Genomic DNA, 20,212 nt, shown 5'->3' on the forward strand with positions numbered 1-20,212 from the left:
AACCTTCGACTCCTCAGTGATGGAAAAGCTGTAATTCTGCTTTCAGAGCGATTCAGCAGAAATCTTACACACTCCACCTTTACCCTTCATTCTAAAACACTTCATAGAATCTTTTTAAGAAGACTTTACACACAGCTCCTAATGACATCATTCCCAGTATCCAACCGCGGCGGTTTAATCCCCACAGTAGCAGCGGTTAGGTAAGAACATGAGAGGGGTTGTGTAACTTTAACGTCAAACATTTATGGATGAACTCAGTGGTCTGCATCACACACACACACACACACACATGTGCACACCCCAGTCATATACAACAAGTTATCCTCACAGAGTTGACATACATTAAAGGGTGAGGGATCTATGGTATCAGGAGGAGGAGAAAATGGGTCATGTGACCTTTCAGTGTGACGCAATCAGTCGTTTGTGTGAACCGTTAATAAAGCAGGAGGCTTCTGAGAATTACGTACAAATGAGTGAGTAAATGATACAGCATCGTCACGCTGACAGCCGAGAGGAAGGTGATGCAGCATCATCGAAGGTCAGAGGTGGACTATTGCTGTATTATCCAGCACCAGCCACCAGTTTATATGGGAAGACACTCATCATGTCTGCCTGAACACCACCAGGCCAGCACCAGTGACCATGCACTGATCACACGTCTGCAGGTGTTTCTGACAGGTGGCTCACTGCATGTCCTCTCTCATGACTCAACGTCTCTCATTCAGGATCTCACAGTTCTTAAGGTGGCCAAATTAGATTAGAGCCTGTTTCTATTTCTGTGGCAGAGGGAGGTTAGCGGCAGCTACAACGGCTGTGACGAACCTGATAGTGTTCTTACATGAGATCAGACTGTCAAGGGAACATACACACCCGTACCCACGCACGCACGCACCCACGCACACACACACAGAGGCACCCACGCACACACACACACACACGCACGCAGAGGCACACAGGCACACACACCAAGCGACTGTTGCTAATCAGGGTAAAGATAGAAGCGGAGCTGTTCCCAGGGTGACCTACTGTACAGACACTGTGATCTCAATCCTCCGTCACCTCCTGCCGCAGCTTCTCTGTCCTTCCTTGTCAGAGTCGACTGAGCTGACGTTGAAAGGATGAGTTGTAATGTTGGAAGAGGCGATTGAACAGTACTTGGGTGTTACACCAACAACTCTGATTGATTATACCTTTCTCTCAAAGGTCTTTCTGTTGTGTCCTCATTAAGCCAGATTATCTTACTCCTGTTGGACTCAAATCACGTTGAATCCTACCTGAAACCTGCTTCCAGCTTTTCTCCAGCTCTGAAGCAGCAGCAGCAGCAGCAACAAATGTCCATTTCTGTGGTTTGTCACTTTCACTGCTGGCAGCTCCTCTTAGTGCTTTTAAAGTGAAAGAATTAATAGAAAATTGGTGCTGTGTGGTTCTGTCTCCTGGACCCAAACTGGCCCAGAGGACTTCCTTTACAACTTGTCAGACCGGAGGTTAACCTATTTATTAATAATCAATTATGCTATTAATCACATGAAAACAATGATGGCGGTGGTGGAAAACAAAGAGCTGCCTATTATCAGGTGGAGCCAGATTCATCATAAGCTTCATCATGTCCTTCAAGCACAGATGGAACTGAGTCATTCGGCTTCATCAGACTCCTCTCAGCCTCCTTCACCAGTGCTGCTCCAGTCATGGAAACTGGGTCCCACCCCTGCGGGACTCCTGCTCACTGGGATGTAACCAGACACCCGCCTTTGTTTTCTTCTGTCTCCAGGTAGATAATGGAACAGAGCAGGGCTGCTGGGCCAGGGGGGATGACCACAGATCTCTGCTCTCAGCACAGACGAGAGGAAGTTATCTGCTGGTGAAGGCTGGTGGGAGTGTGTGCAGTCGCAGCCATTAATACAGAAGCTGAGGAGCCAGAGGAGGATTCCAGCAGCAGAGGAGGAGGGCATGAAGACCTTCAAAAGATCCTTTATCAGTGAGTCAACCCTTCATCTACTCTGCTGAATGACAGTTGTCATGGTGACAGTAACATCTCTCTCTTGTTGCTTAAAACAACTATTGGTCTTTTTACTAGGGGGTTTCAAGATTAAAACCGGTGGTAAAAGTAGCAGATTGAGGAATTGAAAGTTGACTTTGAGCAGATTTTGAGGGTGAGAAGTAAGTCGGGCAGCTTCCCTGTTGTTTGAGATGTTTCACAGCCAGGCTGGAACCCGACTCTTGTCTCCGTGGTTCACGTTAGCAGCTGCTGTAGCGACAGTAGCTCATATGGGACATCACTGGGGTGTCAGTCACACTGGGACGTCATGAAAACAAACTGCTGCTCGCTTTTAAATTCTTCATAGTCAGCCAAGCCTGACGCATGTGAAAGAGCACGTGTGACGTGGGGTTCAAACAGGAACGTCCTCTCAATGAATTACGGATGACAGCAGAATCGATACTGCCGGGATCTCTTGACTGATCACGCTGAGCAGCTCCCTCCTCTCTGGGTGGTTTCTAATTGCTTTTGTTTCAGCTGATTCTCAGTGGACGTCGGCAGGATGAGCATCTGATGGAGATAATGGATCTCCTGGGCTCATGCAGCGTTGTAACACTCTTAATGCTCTACAAGCTGCAACCTGGATCATGTCAACAACCTCACCGTCTTCCAGAGGTTTGCAGACAACATCGCAAACAGCCAAAACAGTCAGCCGTGCTGGGAAATGCTGGAATGTCTGGCTCTATAAAACTGGCTAAACTTACTGCAGCAGCTCCTAGTGGCTCCCAGAAGGCTGAAAACAGTCTGATATAAGCAGTGGTGATGAGCAACTCCTTAAAGTGACCTGTCCCACAGTCCTACTTCATTGCTGCCTCCTTTGAGGACATCATCTGACCTCCAGCAGTAACAGCTGCATTGATGTGATGGAGGAGTGGAAAAACACCATCAAACCTTGTTGGTGGTTTTTTATCTGCTGCAGCAGGCGAAAAGTCATCTCATCTAGGTGGAGAATGGAAAAATGTCCATCACTGTTGGTCTCCTGCCTGGACATGAGGAGGTGAACAGAGAGTTGGTAATTCCAACCCTCCAAACATCTCCATGTGTCCACAGCTGCTCCTCCTCACTGGGCTGCTGGATGAGTGATGCTGTGTGCTGTGGATGTGTGTGCAAACGTGAGAGTCATGATGCCCAGAGAAGAGCTAAAGATGACATGGTGCAAAAAAAAATCTCTTTTATTTAAATGCATTTATCAATTTAAAGCAATTCCATGATAACAGACCATCAGCGGCTGTGGTGTTAGTTCCTGTTTGATATTAATGTGGCAGCAGGCTAGATTAGAACACAGAGCTGACATGCTTGTCACATGTTTGTCACATGTTTGTCTCATGTTTGTCACATATGACATCACCGTGTGATCCAGTGACACACTTACTTTAAGGTCACTTCCACTCATCCCAGCAGCTCCCTCCCTCCAGCAAACATCTGCATTATGGCACTTATGTAACCTACCAGGAGGACAGAAGGATGATGTCAGCGCTGTTTCCCACAGTTTCTAGAATTCTCCTTCCCAAAGTCACTGGAAAAAACAGAAGAAGATGGAGCTGATTCTGGCCCCCCTGAGAGGGTTTCCTAAGTGCATCTTTAGCTTTCATCCTGCAAATGAGCCTCTGCAGCTCGTGCACAAGCCAGACATGCATCATCCTTTCAAAATAAAAGCCTGCAGGTCGTGCCAGTAGGTCCTGTAATAAATGTTTATATTTCTTTGTATCCATGCTGAGGATCCGCCCCCCTCCTCCGCCCCCATCGCACTGCGGTGAGCTCTTTGCGTCATTGCCATTAATCACTCCATCCAATGATCAGCCGCCTCTTTCACGCAGGATGTGGCTGCGGCGGAATCCCCTGACGTCACACCCCAGATATTGCCGTGGCAACAGGAGTGACGGTTGAGTGGGCGTGATCTCGGAGCACCACGTGTCATTAGTGAGTGGGCGGGGCCGCGGAGGCGCTTTTAAAAGCGCTGCGCACCAGAGGCGCCCGCTGCTGCTCACAGTGTCCAGACGCACCAACCTCAGAAGGCTGGATGGTGGTCTAATCATCTTTTTCTTCACGAGTGTGTGGATTTTATTCATCTTGTGCCCAACATGGCTGTGACCGAAGCCGGATGTGACCTGACTTACTGCAGAATGAGGGGGATTGTCGCCGTCCTCACCGGTGAGCGTCTGAAAGGCTCCATTCATCCTTTTCCGCAGCTCTTCTTTTAGAATCAACAGAATGACTAAACAAACAGACATCTGCTTCATTTGTGTGTACACCTGCATGGAGCCCGCTGGCCTGTGTGTTGTTTTGGGAATGGAAACCGCGGGACTGAATGAGTGACCCGGGTTGCGTAACCTATAAACCCGCAGCATTAGAGCTCTGTGCGCAACACGCAAATCTTCCCGAGAACAGGATGGTGAAGACCAAAAGGGACAGATTAACCAATCTACTGCAGATATTTTAGTCTCCCTGGGGGGAAAACAATCTGGTGTCCCTGTGAATGGAAAATGTGTTTGACTTTTTCCTCCTGTCTCCACATGCAGCTTTCATCAAAGAGAGAAAAATGGGCCTGAATGACTTCATCCAAAAGCTGGTGTCCACCCCACATATCTGCCAACAGTAAGTGAATTCCTCACAGACAACGGCTGGTTAACTAACGTCTGTTTAGCCCATTCCCAACAACTTTGGCGGGAGATTCTGTATAATAATCTGGGTCCATGAAATAATTAAGAATAGTTATTTCAGGATGGGCCTAATTCAGTTATTACATGATCTGGCTCATGGTGGTTGGGTCACGCTCCGGCTCTGTTGGCTTGTTATGGGTCAGCTGCTTAAGCTTTTTCTCAGACAGGTTAGGCTGATGAGCCTCTAACCTGACCTGAGCATATTGGCTCCTCCAGCCCTGCAGGAAGACTTCTTGTAGCCTCTGACGCCTTCTCAGACCACTAAAGCTCTCAACATTCTGGACTTTTTTTTCTCAGCGTCGAAGTGAACAATTTCCTGAAGATTGACGAGAACCAAAATGAGGACACTGAAAACGGACCTCCTGAAAGTCAGGTAGGAAGAACGTACACTGACACCGAAGGACGGGTTTCTCTTTCCAAAGTGATGCAACGGTTTCTCATATTTCCTGGTTCCTCATATTTCAGGTGTACCTAAAAGCACGAAGTTCCTTGGCTGAGGAAACCCAGTAAGTGTCCTGATTAAAACCAAACACCTGTTTTTTGTTATCAATGGTAGTCGTGGGAACTAATAGTTTCTTCTCTGTATTAGGATCAAACCCTATGATTTTGATTATCTCAAAATCATTGGCAAAGGCAGCTTTGGAAAGGTGAGGCTCTTCTCCAAAACTTTCCTCGTGCTCTCATTTATGTGTGTCAACAGATACCAATATTGACTTTATTACAGGTTCTTCTTGCTCGGCACAAGGAAACCACCAGATATTACGCTGTCAAAGTGCTACAGAAGAAAATCATCATGAAGAAGAAAGAGGTGAATCCACGTGGATCGCTCATTTTCTGAGTTTCTCCAACAAACCTGTGTGATATTAAATCTGGAGCGTCTCTTCCAGCACAAGCACATCATGGCCGAGCGCAGCGTTCTGATGAAGAACATCAAACATCCCTTCCTGGTGGGGCTGCACTACTCCTTCCAGACCACTGACAAGCTCTACTTTGTCCTGGACTACGTGAATGGTGGGGAGGTGAGTTCAAATCTGTCCACTGCCCAGATGAGATCACAACATCAGTGCTTAGTTGTTGCCGTTGATGACACTTTCTTGTTTTTCTTCCTCTCCAGCTCTTCTATCATCTGCAGAGAGAGAGGATCTTCCTGGAGCCCCGAGCCAGGTTCTACGCTGCCGAGATAGCTAGCGCCCTCGGCTACCTCCACTCCCTTCACATCGTGTACAGGTGAGTACTGATCCCGCAGCGCCCCCTCGTGGACAAATATGTCCAGTCCCAAACAGAAGACGTCAGGAATAACAATGATTTTTAAATACAGGGACCTAAAGCCTGAGAACATCCTATTGGACTCCCAGGGTCACATTGTCCTGACAGACTTTGGACTCTGCAAAGAGGGTCTAGAGGACAACGGTACAACAACTACATTCTGCGGCACCCCGGAGGTATAAAAGACCCGAATTCTGATCGTTTTAAATTAATACATGACACAGTTTATCCAATTGGGCACATTGTGAGGATTTTGCTGCTTTGCTTTAGTACCTGGCTCCCGAGGTGCTCCAGAAGCAGGCGTACGACCGCACCGTTGACTGGTGGTGTCTGGGGTCGGTGCTCTACGAGATGCTCTATGGACTCGTGAGTACATTTGCAACTCCAACAACCGCTGGTCTCCTCCTGGTGCTCATTAGTCATTTTGTTATTTACAGCCCCCCTTCTACAGTCGCAACACCGCCGAGATGTACAACAACATCCTGCACAAGTCTCCTGTCCTCAAACCCAACGTGTCCAACGCAGGCAGGGACCTGCTGGAGGGGCTCCTGCAGAAGGACCGCACCAAGAGGCTGGGCGTCAAGGACGATTTCGTGAGTTTGCACGGCCCACCTTGAGCACATATGACACAGATGGATCCTTGGAGAGTTTGCTCATGTTTGTTTTCTCTCCTCTAGCTGGAACTTAAATATCATTCCTTTTTCTCTCCAATCAACTGGGAGGATTTAATGGCCAAGAAGATCACTCCTCCATACATTCCCTCTGTGGTGAGCCTCCCTGACATTTCACACATTGTATCTTTATTGTGGGAAATGTAGCGACTGTTTACTTTACCATGTGGTCTTCTCTGATAGTTATGATGATAAATGGTAGAGACATCCATTTAATGGTAGATGTTGATCAGTCATTCCTAAAATAATGATCTTCTCATGGTCATTCACTTCCATTTCCCAGTCTGGCCCGACAGACCTGCGACACTTTGACCCCGAGTTCACGCACCTGCCCGTGTCCTCCTCTCTCTGCACCGAGACCCTGACTGTGACCAGCAGCGTCACGGAAGCCGCTGGAGCTTTCCCAGGCTTCTCCTACGGGCCTCCTGCAGAACACTTTTTCATGTGAAGGGCCTTACCTGAGTGACCACGCCAGAAAAGCCAGTGTGGAGCAGGTCTGAGCGCGAGAGGACCAGAACACACGTGGATGCTGGAGAGCCATTCTGACGGCGCCGCTCTGCTGCCTCAACCAAACCGATATCATGATACAAGTCTGGATGCACTTGGGTCAGCATGCGTCAGGACTCTCGGGACATGAAGAGAAGTGCCTGAGGTTCAAAAGCAGTTTGGACAGCAGCAGTCCGCCGGAGCGGAGCTGCTTGAAGTGGGTGTTTTCATGCTTTTGAGGAAACGAGGGTCAAAAATGTGATTCTGCTTTAAAGCAACTGCGAGTTTGGAAGCGACAACTGCATATCTGCACTTTTTACCTGCATATTTGGATTCTGGATAAAAGGAATGCTCTTATCTCTGTGGTGGGTACTAACATGGGTACGTGGACCAAAACAGCACCTTTGGATCTGCTTTAACACTTGTTTGGCCTGTTTGTCCTCATAAAGATCAAAATTTTAAGGGACTTTCTGAAAAGTTACATTTATGGCAATTTAGAAGGTTTTCAAGCTTAAAACCATTAAACTCCTCTTGTTACTGTTTTAGAATAAGTTTGGCATGTATTTAAGATATCATTACAAATGTATATTCTGTATATATGAATGGAAATTCTAGTTCTTGTACACAATATTTAATTCATGTTTTATTTACATGTCTGGATCTGCTCACTTCTCATTGATCTAAAATGGGGGGAAACAGTTTTCAACCAGCAATAATGCTCCCATATCCATGACAACACGCAACGAATATCAATTTTCAAGCGATTTGTTTTATTGAAACCATTCCGACAGTAGAACAGCTCCTCACCTAGAGAACCAAGTCTTGTGCCTGATCCCTTCCATTAATACATGTACAGATCTTCCTCTGAACCTTTGTTCTGGTCCAGAACTATTGATCAGTCTGAGAAGTGTTTGGTGTTGAGAACCTTTAGGTGGAGCCAGCGATCTACTTAATATGGTTCTGTGGAAAGTGCAATAAAATGAATGATGACTCCAAAATGGTTTCTTGAGCTTGAAGCTCTGTAGCCTTCAGGCTGGGGGGGTCACAGGAAGAGAACTTCTGATCAGCTTTCAGCATATTCAACCCTAATTTGACAGCATGGTCAGATTTTCTTCTATATTGGGAAGAATTACTTTCCTGCTTTGTATTTGTTTTTCTTATTTATTTTCGTGCTACTGTATGAAGATCATTTACATGAAGCAATGAAGTGAATAATGAATCATCTGTATCGGGTCAAATAAAGGCTGTAGGATCAAGACACGTGTCTGGGTTTGAGTCTCAATAAGTGCAAGTTCCTTTAATAACACTAAATGACAGTAGCCCAGTCTGGTCTAGGCTGGACAGTGAGGGGTTCTGGTTCAATTCCCTGTGGCAGAAACATTGTGAGGGTGGCAGAAGAAGACTGCAGCACTGCCGAGGTGCTCTCGAACTAGGCATCGAACCATCAGGCCGCACTCCCGCAAAGGCTGCATGTGTTCCCTGTATGTTCGTGTATAGGAACTTGTGCATATAACAATAATGCATCTTTCTGACGTTGACAGCTGCATCACTGAGTGGAACAAAAGCAACAATAAGTGAGACCTGAATACATGTCAAGTCGGTCATACTTGCTCTATTTTAGAGTGGGTTTCTGTACAGATTCTTCGGAAATAACAGCTCTGTCAGTAGTTTGAAGAAACTGAGTGACCACGTTCAGATTATTTGGGGTTTTTCCCTTCATTTTCTGGCCGCATAAACACTGCCGTCCCCACACCTGTCGTCCTCCGTCGCCTTGACTTTTGAATGCCGACCGTGTGCGCATGCGCAGTAGACGAGGGTCGACAACTTCCTGCAAAATAGTGCTCCCTAACAACAGACAAAGCTTGAGTCCGTGGATCCCGTTTCTGACGCTTCTTTAAAAGCGTTTTCCATTCACCCCTTCAATGGTAAGTCTGGTGGTGATCAATACGTTTGTTGGCGACCGTGACCTGAGTGCTTGGATTTGTATTTCGGAGTAACGGGAGTGAGATGCTTTCACACGATGCCGCTTTAATAGGCGCTCCAACTGCTGCTGGCGCCGGCTATTTAATGGAAGAGAAAAGTTCCTGCATGAGCACAGTTAGTAAGTCTTTGTTAGCTTTACCAGGTAGTCACCAAACACCAGAGTCCAACTAACAACTTCCCACGGACACGTCAGGGCTGTCCTAGTTGGTAGAAGTAGAATATAGAGGTGGGTTTTAGCTGCAGCCTCCGCTAACCTGTCGGGCAGCGTCTAAATGCTGCAGCGGTGCGGCAGAAGCCCCAGAGTATTGATTATTGATCGCTAATTTTAATCTTCTACGCTCGAAGGTTTTTTTTGCTTAAGCGACCTAATGCTGAAATGGAATTGGTGTAATTTGGAACTTCACCACCAAAGCAGACTGTTCGTCTGGTGTTTGCTGTCTTCAGCTAATGTCGGCTAATAACTGGAGCTGTGACCACAGCAAACCTGGATTAATTAGGAAAGTTAATTAAGCTCAATACACTTCAAACCGTTTTCTGCGTCTTCTTCTCCAATTAAACGGCAACAATCAGACCCTTTATGTCAGTGCCATTTTTCTCTATTAAATGCGGGATTTCTAAGCAGAATAGTAAAAACATTCCAGAAAAACAGCCCGATGAATCTGGGATGGACTCTATCCTGTACCAGGTCTTAGTTCCTGCCTCCTGTCTGATGAGGCTGGGCAGGTAAGCTTCAACAGGTGTACAGGTGGCACCATCAAGTCTGCTGGTGAAAATGTCCCACTGTTGGCTGAGAATGGATCTGTTTGATGTGAGGGGGGGGGATGCTTTGACACTCCCAACACACATGTCAGAGATTAGCAGCTTGTCCCAGTTAGGACCCATCAAGAACCAGTGCAGAGTTAGAAGGTTCCCTAAAGCTGGAACTCTGGACCGTCTGTGAGCGTGTTCTTCTGGTTCTGTGAAGCAGGATCCAGACAGACTGTCAAGGTCCAGAGACTAACCTGTGGAGACATGTCCAGTCGCTCTGCTGCAGAGATGGAGGACTCGCAGGAGCTGCCGGTGAGTCCGTGCACGGTGGAAAACTGTGCACATTTAAGCATTTGTGTTGAGCTTCGAAGGTGCTTTTACAGTTTGTCTCCTAATGTCTAATTGTTTTCTGGCCGTATTAGATATAAGCTATTATATTGAAGTGCGTGTGAGTGTGTGTCCTCAGTCTCTCTTGTGTGTGTGTGTGTGTGTGTGTGTGTAGGCAAAGAAGGCAAAGCTTGAGACGGACAACAGCCTGGAGAAAGAGCCAAGGTTGGAGTCTTAAATTGATGCTGTTATGTGTGTGTGTGTGTGTGTGTGTGCGTGTGTGTTTATGCTCCATCGTCTGCCTCCTGTCTTTGGATCATTTGTGTTGCTGTTTCCTTTGTCTTCCAGTAACGTCAGTGGTGATACTGGGAGTCCAGTGGAGCAGCAGAGCTCCTATTCTTCTCTGTCTGCAGCCCAGCTTGATCCAGGTGAGCGGCAGCAGGCGGAGGCAGACACTAGGGCAGCAGCTCAAGGGTGTGATGAGTCTCTCACCTCTTACACACATTCTGGTACGAACACAACCTACAATTAACCATTTACACACCTGAAAATGTTTTTTTTTTGTTTACTTAAACTTGTTTACTGTGTGAAACTGAAGTCTTGTTGTCTCCGTTTAGACGCAGCGGCTCCCTCTGAATACAGCTCGGATGTTTACCAAGTCAGCAGGTGAGAACATGCTGGACACCTTCTCAGCATGGTGCCCTTCTGGAAGCTTCATGGCTTCAGAGGGTAATTTGTCTCACGTGCCCGTCCAGGCGAGTGTGGACGCGCTTGTTTTAGCAGGGACGTCTGTCCCTGCTGACAGTAGGGTGGAGATGGCTGTGTAGCTTCACATATCTGCAGTTATGCAGCAGAGCCGTTATCCTCCCTCACCTACGGTGCTGGAGCCCTGAGTTGCCTCTCGATTACAACGTCCACTCAAAGTAAGAAGAGAAGGCTTAACGAGTCATTATACAACCGTACAAGCAAATTCTGAGGCCAGATGGAGGCTTAATGTGAGCCGCCAGTGTGGATTAACCCGACCTGACCTGTAGCTTTTGACCAACAGAGCTCCACATTTCTATTTCGACATGCTGGGAAGTCTGACGTTAGAGGCCTGGTTAAACCTCAAATGCAGATTTGTTTTTCATGTTTATTGTTTTTAGTAAAACCTGTGAATGACAAGCGTAACGCTCCAGGTTTGATGCCACGGTAACCACTCTTTTGGTGTCTTTGACTCTTGCAGCCCCACGGTGACCTCCTACCCCAGTCAGGTGGTGTTTCCTCCTCTGGCGCAGTCCACCGTGTACTCCACTTTCCCACAGACTGGCCAGACTTATGGCCTCCCACCTTTTGGTTAGTCCCAGCTCCTCTGCTCTCAGCCTGATTTTATCTTTAACAGTCACTCACTTCCCTTTAGAGGCTTATGCTGCCTTGCAAAGTCCTCCTCTTAAGCTGAAGACACAGGGCTCTTCACTCTGCTGCTGCTGCTGCCTCCTGTAACGCCCTTCCTTCTCCTCCTCTTTCATACCCTGCTTCCCCTGCTCTCTTCCGTCTTCAGGTGCTATGTGGCCTGGCATTAAAACAGAGACTGGGCTGCCTGATGCGCCCTCTGGTGGCCAGCCTGGGTTTCTCAGCTTCAGCAGCACATACACCTCCGCGCAGCCAGCCCACCTGCACCACTCATATCCCAACCAAGGCAAGCTTCATCCTCTCTGTCCCACAAACCAATGCAGTCCGACTCTCTGAAGGGATATCCCACTGCAGCACAGCTCTATTTCCCTCTCCTTTCATTTGTCAATGGTAGTAGTGTGTGTGAGATAAAGAGTTAAAGATATTTTAACTCTTTATCTCCAGGGTCAAGCTTCACAACATCCAGTGTATACTCCAGCATCCTTTCAGCTACAGCCGCCACCACGACCGGCACCACCACAGCCACTCAACAGGTCGGTATCCTTCAGGGTTCGCTGGTCCTGCCTTATTCGGTGTTTCTTACTGGTGTCATTACTGGGACGGCTCAAAGGTAAAGGCTTCACAGAGGCAGAGGAATTTCACCAGGAATTACCTAGGACAATTCTCAGACGTCAAAATCATAGAGGACAAAAGTAAAATAAGAAAGGAAACCATACCAGTTCAGGCCTGAAGGTTAAAAGGTCTTAGTGGCCATTTGTCCCACAGATGAGGAGCAGAGTAACCCACCTCTGAGCTGAGGGGTCTGGATGGTGTATCTGGTTCCAGAGCAGCAGTAAGATCCAGTCTGTGGTTAACAGGAAGTCCCAGTAAAGACATAATACACAGGACACACGGTCGAATGAATCCAATGACTTTGTCAGTGCTCTGAGTAGACATAAATGTAAACCTCTGCTGAATGTGGATGATCTTTTCAAAACTCTCCAGGAATTCAGCTACAGCTCTCTGGGACAGAACCAGTTCTCCCAGTATTACACTGCGCTGCCTCCCAGTTATGTGCCAGCGGGGCTGCCCAGCAGTGACGACCACAGCACTGGCCTGGGGGTGGCAGAATACTCCGCTGTAAAGTCGGAGCAGGCGGCCTCGGCTGGATTGCCCCCCAGAGGTAACTTCAGAGCTTTGATGTCCTGAAGGTGGACATGTACGTTTGATCATTCAGCCACTCAGTTCAGACATTTTGTCCTCAGACGTGTCCCCCCCAGAGACCCTCCCAGCAGGGGCGGCCCTACCTGCCGGCCTGGCTCCTCCCCCTGGAGCCAGAGAGCAAGACGAGGTTGGACGTAGGAATTCTGTTGGGAAAGCCAAAGGGAAGGGGAGGAAGTGTGACAGTTCTCCAGCTGCTGAAAACGACTTGGAGGTGGTCACCCCAGCCCATCATCCGCCCTCAGTCCTCACAGCACGTGTCTCTAAATGTCTTCTGTCTTTTAGCGGATCTTTCTGTGGGACTTGGATGAGACCATCATCATCTTCCACTCTCTCCTCACTGGCTCCTATGCACAGAAGTTTGGAAAGGTTTGTTTCTGGGGCGCTGATAGATGATGAGGAACAACCTGGGAACGACCCTTCTGACTGTTCCTCTGTTCAGGATCCAGCAACCGTGCTGAACTTGGGTCTGCAGATGGAGGAGCTGATCTTTGAGCTGGCAGACACTCACCTTTTCTTCAACGACCTAGAGGTGTGCTCTGACTGTCTCACCTGTGTGGCTGGAAGCTCCAATTAATCAAGCCTCACCAGGAATGTTCTTTGATCTTCTAGGAATGTGATCAAGTCCACATTGAGGATGTTGCCTCTGATGATAATGGCCAGGAACTGAGGTTTGTTATTGAATCGTCTACTAACACAGATGTTAGTCCAACATTTCCACACCTTCTGCTTTTTCCTGCTCCAGTAACTATAACTTCTTGGCTGATGGCTTTAATGGTGCCAGTGGTGGAGGGGCGTCGGGAGCAACCACAGGTGTTCAGGGAGGGGTGGAGTGGATGCGCAAACTGGCCTTTAGGTACCGGCGCTTAAAAGAGATCTACAACGGTTATAAAGGAAATGTTGGAGGTCAGTAGGTTCACCTCAGGTTAACCCTCTAAGATAGGGCAGCTTCAGGGAACACTCACACAGGTTAACCCTCTAAGATAGGGCAGCATCAGGGAACACTCACACAGGTTAACCCTCTAAGATAGGGCAGATTCAGGGAACACTCACACAGGTTAACCCTCTAAGATAGGGCAGCATCAGGGAACATTGACACAGGTTAACCCTCTAAGATAGGGCAGATTTAGGGATCATTGACACAGGTTAACCCTCTAAGATAAGGCAGATTTAGGGAACACTGACACAGGTTAACCCTCTAAGACGGCAGATTCAGGGAACACTCACACAGGTTAACCCTCTAAGATAGGGCAGATTCAGGAAACACTCACACAGGTTAACCCTCTAAGATAAGGCAGATTTAGGGAACATTGACACAGGTTAACCCTCTAAGATAGGCAGATTTAGGGAACATTGACACAGGTTAACCCTCTAAGATAGGGCAGATTTAGGGATCATTGACACAGGTTAACCCTCTAAGACGGCAGATTCAGGGAACACTCACACAGGTTAACCCTCTAAGATAGGGCAGATTCAGGGAACACTGACACAGGTTAACCCTCTAAGATAGGGCAGATTTAGGGATCATTGACACAGGTTAACCCTCTAAGACAGGGCAGCTTCAGGGAACACTCACACAGGTTAACACAGACTGTAGAAAAATGTGAGTAATTTCATATTGTGTTTGATGTGTTATATTTAACCCCACTGATGCTGAGCTTGTGTTCCTATTGGTCCCCATCAGGTCTTCTGAGCCCCATGAAGAGGGAGCTGCTGCTGCGGCTGCGCTCTGAGATTGAGAACGTTACAGATTCTTGGCTCACCACAGCACTCAAGTCTCTACTGCACATCCAGTCCAGGTCGGGAACCTTCTGAAGAGAAGCAGCTTTGGCCCCAGAGTCCTGCTAATGTCTGATTGTGTGTTTGTGTTTGTGTGTCTGTGTTTTTGTGTCCCACCAACAGGGGAAAGTGTATGAATGTGTTGGTCACCACCACTCAGCTGGTCCCAGCTCTGGCCAAAGTGCTGCTCTACGGTCTTGGAGACGTCTTCCCCATCGAGAACATCTACAGTGCTACAAAGATAGGTACTGTGGAACTGGTGTGGAGGTGCTGGGTGGACCAGCAGGATCTGGTCTTCACTGGTCTTCTGCTTTACTTCCAGGGAAGGAGAGCTGCTTTGAGAGGATTGTTTCACGTTTTGGGAAGAAGGTGACCTACGTGGTCATAGGTGATGGTCGAGATGAAGAATTCGCAGCAAAGCAGGTGCATAGTTTGTGTCTCCCGGTCTGTCTCTCTCCATTCACAGACGTGTGATGTCACAGGTCTGCATCTGTCCTTAGTCACCAGAGGAACCATATCAGGCCTGAGCCACAGCCTCTCATAACCAAGTTCTTCTCTTTTACTGACTCTGATTTGAGATCTTTTCTGTCTCTTCTGGTAGCACAACATGCCATTCTGGCGTATCTCCACCCACGGGGATCTGGTGTCTCTACACCAAGCGCTGGAGCTGGACTTCTTATAAAGGAAGCTGTGCCGAGTGTCGGCGTCCACCTGTGGCTTGCTGGAGGAGGCCTCGATCTAGGGAAGCCTTCCACAAACCAAAAGACACACACATTTTAAGAAGACCTTTCTGACGGCTACAGAATCCGTCCTGAGGCAGATTTTGGGTATGGAGCTGATGTTGGGAAAGACCGGAGCAGCTCCCCCTCCTCTGTGGCAGCTACCTTCTCCACATATGAACCTGGCACTGATCTGGACACAGAAGGGAAACACGTTTTCTCATCTCTGGCCTTTGTTATTTAAAACAATCTGAATTTGCTCTGGTAACCACAGCTCCCCCTGCTGGACTACATAATCAAAGGTCTTTTGAGTCCTGGGAGCTTCTTGTAAAACCATCATCGATGCTGGTTTTTGTATTTCATACTGGACCTTGAAGACTACCCTCTGTCCTGACCCTCCCAACACAATCATCTCGTTCCTTTTCACGGAATCTCTAAATGTGTGTTCATTATGTATAACCCTGTCGTGACTTCGCCTCCTGACCTGGAGCGTGCGTGTCAGGTGACCTCGCGTTCCAGCTCTGGTGACATACGTGTGAGCTGTGGTGAGAGTCACAAACCAACCTTCTGTCACACGAAAGAAGGAAGCTGATTTGCACTTGGAGAGCAGACAAAAGTCTTACTTCCTCCCTCTACCGAACAAATTAGCAGCGGTTTAGGACGTGAAGCCTGAGGTGTCCCTCTGTCCATCCGTCCTCCCACACAGTCAGCTGAGGACAGGCGTCAGTCCCACCACTTCACAGCTGCCCCAGGCCAACTTGAGCAGTGTTGAACCTGACAAGCATTAGTGTGTTAGGAAATGCACCCGTTCCACCTCCAAACCTTTGCTTTTCTGGTCATGAACCAGTTGCGATCTCTAAATCTCTCTCCCGGTTTGGGGGTAGGTCTTGCTGCCCACCCCCACCCCCCAACCTGCCCCAGCTTCTCAGCAGCTGGATTTGTAGTTTACACTTTTTTTCTCTGCTCAGGAGGAGGAGAACCTCAGCAGAGGCTCACCTGCAGGGGGTGTGGCCCCAGCTGGGGGGGACCTTCCTGTGTCTCCTCGTCCATCCAAGCTGAGACGTCGCAGCCTCTGACGTCTCAGGACCCTGTCCACGTCCCTCTGACTCTGCTCAGTTGTGGAGCTGCAGCAGTTTTCCCTCAGCACTACTTCAGCAGGATTCCTCAGAGCAGGGACCTGCTGAGCCTGAGCTGTGTCGGATGTGTCAGCACTGCTGCTGCTCTGCAGCTTCTGCTCTGCTGCTGCTGCTGCTGCTCTGCTCTGCTGCTGCTGCTCTGCTGCTCTGCTGCTGCTGCTCTGCTGCTGCTGCTGCTCTGCAGATGCTGCTGCTGCTCTGCTGCTGCTGCTGCTCTGCAGATGCTGCTGCTGCTGCTCTGCTGCTGCTGCTCTGCTGCTGCTGCTCTGCTGCTGCTCTGCTGCTGCTGCTGCTGCTGCTCTGCAGATGCTGCTGCTGCTCTGCAGCTGCTGCTCTGCTGCTGCTGCTGCTCTGCTGCTGCTGCTGCTGCTGCTCTGCTGCTTCTCAAGCTCAGTCAGCACTTAAGTCAGGAGCTGGTTCCAGTTGGGAAACCCCCAAGATTCTGACTGTCCAACACACTTTTCATTTGGAGAATCAGGAGGGGTCGAAGGTCAATACTGAGCCCGATGATGTCTGTATTTACACATGCAGCTGGATGTGAAGAATGTGTGTTTCATTTGTGTTGCCTGAGTGTATATTTATATTGTGCCTTTAACCGTCCTCGGTTTGCATATTCTCAAAGGGAAACGTGTAAACGTCTGAAATCCTTCATTTCACTGTTGTTATCCAAAGTGTTCTTCGGTTTCATTATTTTAAAGTGCATGTGAGAGTCCTGCCTTTGTTACGCGCTCGTTTTAATTCACTCGTCTGTGTTAGAAGACGGTCGTATTCTCCCGATGTGCGTGCGTGGGCGTCGACGAGCCCCCCCGTGACCTGTCACTCAAAGCAGTCGTGCTCGTGGGTCTTCTTGACAATCACACGTGCGCCCTGATGGACGGAGGCTCTTCATCGGTACTCGGTTGCTTGGAGACAATCACCATCTGAAACTGTGTGATTAACGCTGATTTAGAGACGACCTTCAGTTACTGGGTGAGGAACCAAATACAGTCCCTCTTTTCTACTTCCTTTCTTTGCATGTCTGTGGAGAACACGACGGCCGTCGTCACGGTGACTGTTCTGTCTTCTTTTCAATGCCAAATACTCTTCACGTGGCTGTATTTTATGTATTTCATCTCATTTTTAAGGCCACAGGCTGGTGAAGAGCCTGGATGTCAGACTGTAACTATTCTAATCAGCCAGGCTAAATGAATTACAATCATTAACTTTGTCCAGCTGTTTTTCCTCTGTACTCCAGACAAGAGTGTAAATAAATTCTAAAGCAGTTTGAAACCCGAGTATGAATATTTTAATAAAATAGACAGGTAATATAATATAGGTAATAGTAATAATGACAAGGTGTAAATACTTGTACAATATTTATAGTAAACAATATTCCGATTTGTTTTCTACAAACTCCCTTGTATTTAAATATTTTAAATACGAAACCCAATAAATTAAAATCTGTTTAATTTTAAATTAAACATGACATCATCACAATCTGACCTGACGGTTCATTTAGAGGACGTTCAAAGGTCGTTTAAAACCGGCAGACCAGAGACTTCACCACTGGCAGCTGATTAAAGTCTCCTGTTGAAGAGACGTATTCCATTTAAAAATCTATACGATACACGTTCAAGTGTTTGGGGAAAGGAAAGGACGTCTGTCCACAGCCAGACGGTGTCAGTAGAGCCGTTGAGACGACCACGTCTGCTGGGCTTTACACAACCCCCCCGTCAGGTGTAGAAGTTCTCCGCCAGAATCCTCATTCTTTTGTTGCAGTGGTTCCCTCCAGAGGCCTGAGGAATGGACCCGAACTCAGGCAATTCGTTGAGCCCCATCCCTTTCAAAATCGCCGGAGAAGCCACGTCATTTGAGTCCACCTCGTCTTGGTCGTCCATGGAGCCTTTCAGCTCCTCTTTCTGGAGGTTTGGATGCCACCGTCTGTAATAGATCATCTTTATAAAGAGACCCAGGATGTAACATGCGACCACGGAGACGGCCGTGATGACGGCCTGAAGCGGCGATAGTTCGAAATGAGGCTGTTCTGTGGCGGTCGTCCTCCAGCACCACAGAGCGCAGAGGAGCGAGATGTCAGCCAGCATGTAGCCGTGATAGAGCAGGGTCCGGTACCTGGTCCTGCCCTCCACCACATTAAACCAGTCAAAGTACCAAATGAGGCCCACGGTGGCCCTGTAAAGCCACTCCCCCCCGGCGCTGTCCATGAAATCAGTCTTCGACCGCCACACGAAGAAGAAGAACAGCAGCCAGGAGCAGATGAAGTGGGCGAAGATGAAGCAGGGCAGCAGGGAGGCGAAGAGCGCCAGAGCGGTGAGACGGGAGGCGATGAGGATCACGTTCCACAGGAAGTAAACCACCGAGGACGCCATGTTCTGCTGCTTCTTGTCAGGCAGGAAGGAGCGCAGGGAGCGGTGGTACATGGTCACAGACAAGGCGATGGCCGAGGCTGAGCCCAGGGCCTTCAACGCTGAGGAAGAGGAGCGTTTGTTAGAGGAAGACCGAGACACTTTTCAGGGGCCCAGCAGGTGTAACAAGCTGGTGTCGGCGTGAAGATGAGCAGCACCTGTGACCGGGTTGAGCTCGCCTCGCTGCAGGATGATGGTGAGCATGAGGACCAGCTGGGGGGCGCTCTCTGAGAACGTCTCTATCAGCCGCAGCATGCTGAGGTCGTGGCTCAGGAAGACGGCGTTGTCGCCATGGGAACCCTGCTGCTCGGCACAGAAGCTATTGACGGATGTCTCCACCACACCGGCATGTCTGAGGATGAAGGAGACGGCAGAGGGACGGAAGAAGTATGAAAGCCCCGAACTGTAATGTGGGTTTGACCAACCAGTCAGGACAGGAGGAAGAGGAGGAGGAGGAGGAGGAGGAGGAGGAGGAGGAGGAGGAGGAGGGTGTGGAAGCTTCCTCTGCTGCTCTGTAGGTGGATCACCTCACTGGATTTATCTACCCTTAATGACTAACACATATAACATTTAGAGAAGCTTTAAAAATCCAAATTCTGGCCTAAAAAGGTTATTGCCTTTTTTAAAGAGGTGAAACACATAAAGCCTGTGACCATGGTGAGAAGCCTCTCACCGGTGTGTTGGTTTGAAGCCGATTCTCTTCACGGTACGCTAACATTAGCATGGCAGCAGTGTTTCTATGCAGACGTGCACATCTGGCCCAGTGGCCGTCTGCCCTGATGTGGCCCCACAGATTAATCTTTACTTTCTTTTCCAGTCGGCTGGGAAAACTGTGATTGTATTTACGACCTACTGCAGCTTTCCTGTAACTAATGAGCAGCTGGAGCGAGAGGAAGCTCCGTCGGAGGAGAGGACAGGAAGACAAACCCTGCATTCCCGCCTGAAGCCTGCTGGAACGTGTACACAACCTGAAGTAGATTCCCAGCTGCAGCACGTGGAGCAGCAGGAGTTGTCCCGGGCTGGGGCACTTCTCCACACTCGTGTATCTGCTGAAGTTCTCGTAGCTGTACCACAGCCAGCTGAAAGCCTGGACCAGGACCGAGGAGCCCAGGAGGAAAAGCAGGAGGAGCCCGAGGCACACATGGGATTTTTCCTGGTAGAAAGTAACAAGCGCCAAAATATCCAGCCCGATGTCCAGCAGCAGGAAGATCAGCCCCAGGCAGGTGAACACAAAATCCAACGGAGAGTAACTGAACACGCCCATGACGCCGCGCACAAACGAGAGGAACACTTCAGCTCGGCGGAATAAACGACTCCTGGAAGAAGCCTGTTGATCCCGTTCACTGCCGCCACCGCCTAATACAACCGAAAGTAACCAAAGTCCAGTATTTAAATGTTCCCCAAGGCCC

At 48.6% G+C, this 20,212-nt stretch overlaps 3 protein-coding genes across 6 annotated transcripts; 2 read left to right on the plus strand and 1 right to left on the minus strand.

The window, feature by feature from the left end:
• The first annotated feature begins 1,815 nt into the window (after positions 1 to 1,815).
• Positions 1,816 to 8,376, plus strand: si:ch211-195b13.1 (STKc_SGK domain-containing protein). 2 transcript variants are annotated; one of them, XM_057021749.1, is made up of 13 exons: positions 1,816 to 1,975; positions 4,555 to 4,630; positions 4,993 to 5,068; positions 5,161 to 5,201; positions 5,285 to 5,342; positions 5,420 to 5,503; positions 5,583 to 5,714; positions 5,810 to 5,922; positions 6,014 to 6,137; positions 6,232 to 6,327; positions 6,399 to 6,554; positions 6,639 to 6,728; positions 6,916 to 8,376. In XM_057021749.1, exons 1-13 carry the CDS (start codon positions 1,948 to 1,950, stop codon positions 7,078 to 7,080), a joined length of 1,239 nt encoding a protein of 412 aa, XP_056877729.1. In that variant the 5' UTR covers positions 1,816 to 1,947; the 3' UTR covers positions 7,081 to 8,376. The 2 variants fall into 2 exon arrangements, with proteins under 2 accessions (XP_056877729.1, XP_056877728.1); XM_057021748.1 differs by lacking the exon at positions 1,816 to 1,975 and adding an exon at positions 3,997 to 4,186.
• Positions 8,377 to 8,911: 535 nt separating this feature from the next.
• Positions 8,912 to 17,670, plus strand: eya3 (EYA transcriptional coactivator and phosphatase 3). Of its 3 annotated transcripts, none has more exons than XM_057021742.1 (18): positions 8,912 to 9,043; positions 10,066 to 10,160; positions 10,351 to 10,400; positions 10,524 to 10,684; positions 10,793 to 10,841; positions 11,401 to 11,510; positions 11,716 to 11,853; positions 12,012 to 12,100; positions 12,552 to 12,729; positions 12,812 to 12,981; positions 13,053 to 13,136; positions 13,210 to 13,299; positions 13,380 to 13,438; positions 13,513 to 13,673; positions 14,452 to 14,566; positions 14,670 to 14,791; positions 14,869 to 14,969; positions 15,148 to 17,670. In XM_057021742.1, exons 2-18 carry the CDS (start codon positions 10,113 to 10,115, stop codon positions 15,226 to 15,228), a joined length of 1,806 nt encoding a protein of 601 aa, XP_056877722.1. In that variant the 5' UTR covers positions 8,912 to 9,043; positions 10,066 to 10,112; the 3' UTR covers positions 15,229 to 17,670. The 3 variants fall into 3 exon arrangements, with proteins under 3 accessions (XP_056877722.1, XP_056877721.1, XP_056877723.1); XM_057021741.1 differs by having other exon boundaries at positions 8,918 to 9,043; positions 10,069 to 10,160; XM_057021743.1 differs by lacking the exon at positions 11,716 to 11,853 and having other exon boundaries at positions 8,918 to 9,043; positions 10,069 to 10,160.
• On the minus strand, positions 17,664 to 20,158 carry LOC130518829 (XK-related protein 8-like). The gene is made up of 3 exons (XM_057021751.1): positions 19,772 to 20,158; positions 18,962 to 19,155; positions 17,664 to 18,865 (listed from the first exon to the last, which is right to left on the minus strand). Exons 1-3 carry the CDS (start codon positions 20,065 to 20,067, stop codon positions 18,114 to 18,116), a joined length of 1,242 nt encoding a protein of 413 aa, XP_056877731.1. The 5' UTR covers positions 20,068 to 20,158; the 3' UTR covers positions 17,664 to 18,113.
• Between the last annotated feature and the right edge of the window lie 54 nt (positions 20,159 to 20,212).

This window comes from Takifugu flavidus, chromosome 21 (genome assembly GCF_003711565.1).
Source record: "Takifugu flavidus isolate HTHZ2018 chromosome 21, ASM371156v2, whole genome shotgun sequence".
In the NCBI taxonomy this organism is placed as follows: Eukaryota; Metazoa; Chordata; class Actinopteri; order Tetraodontiformes; family Tetraodontidae; genus Takifugu; species Takifugu flavidus.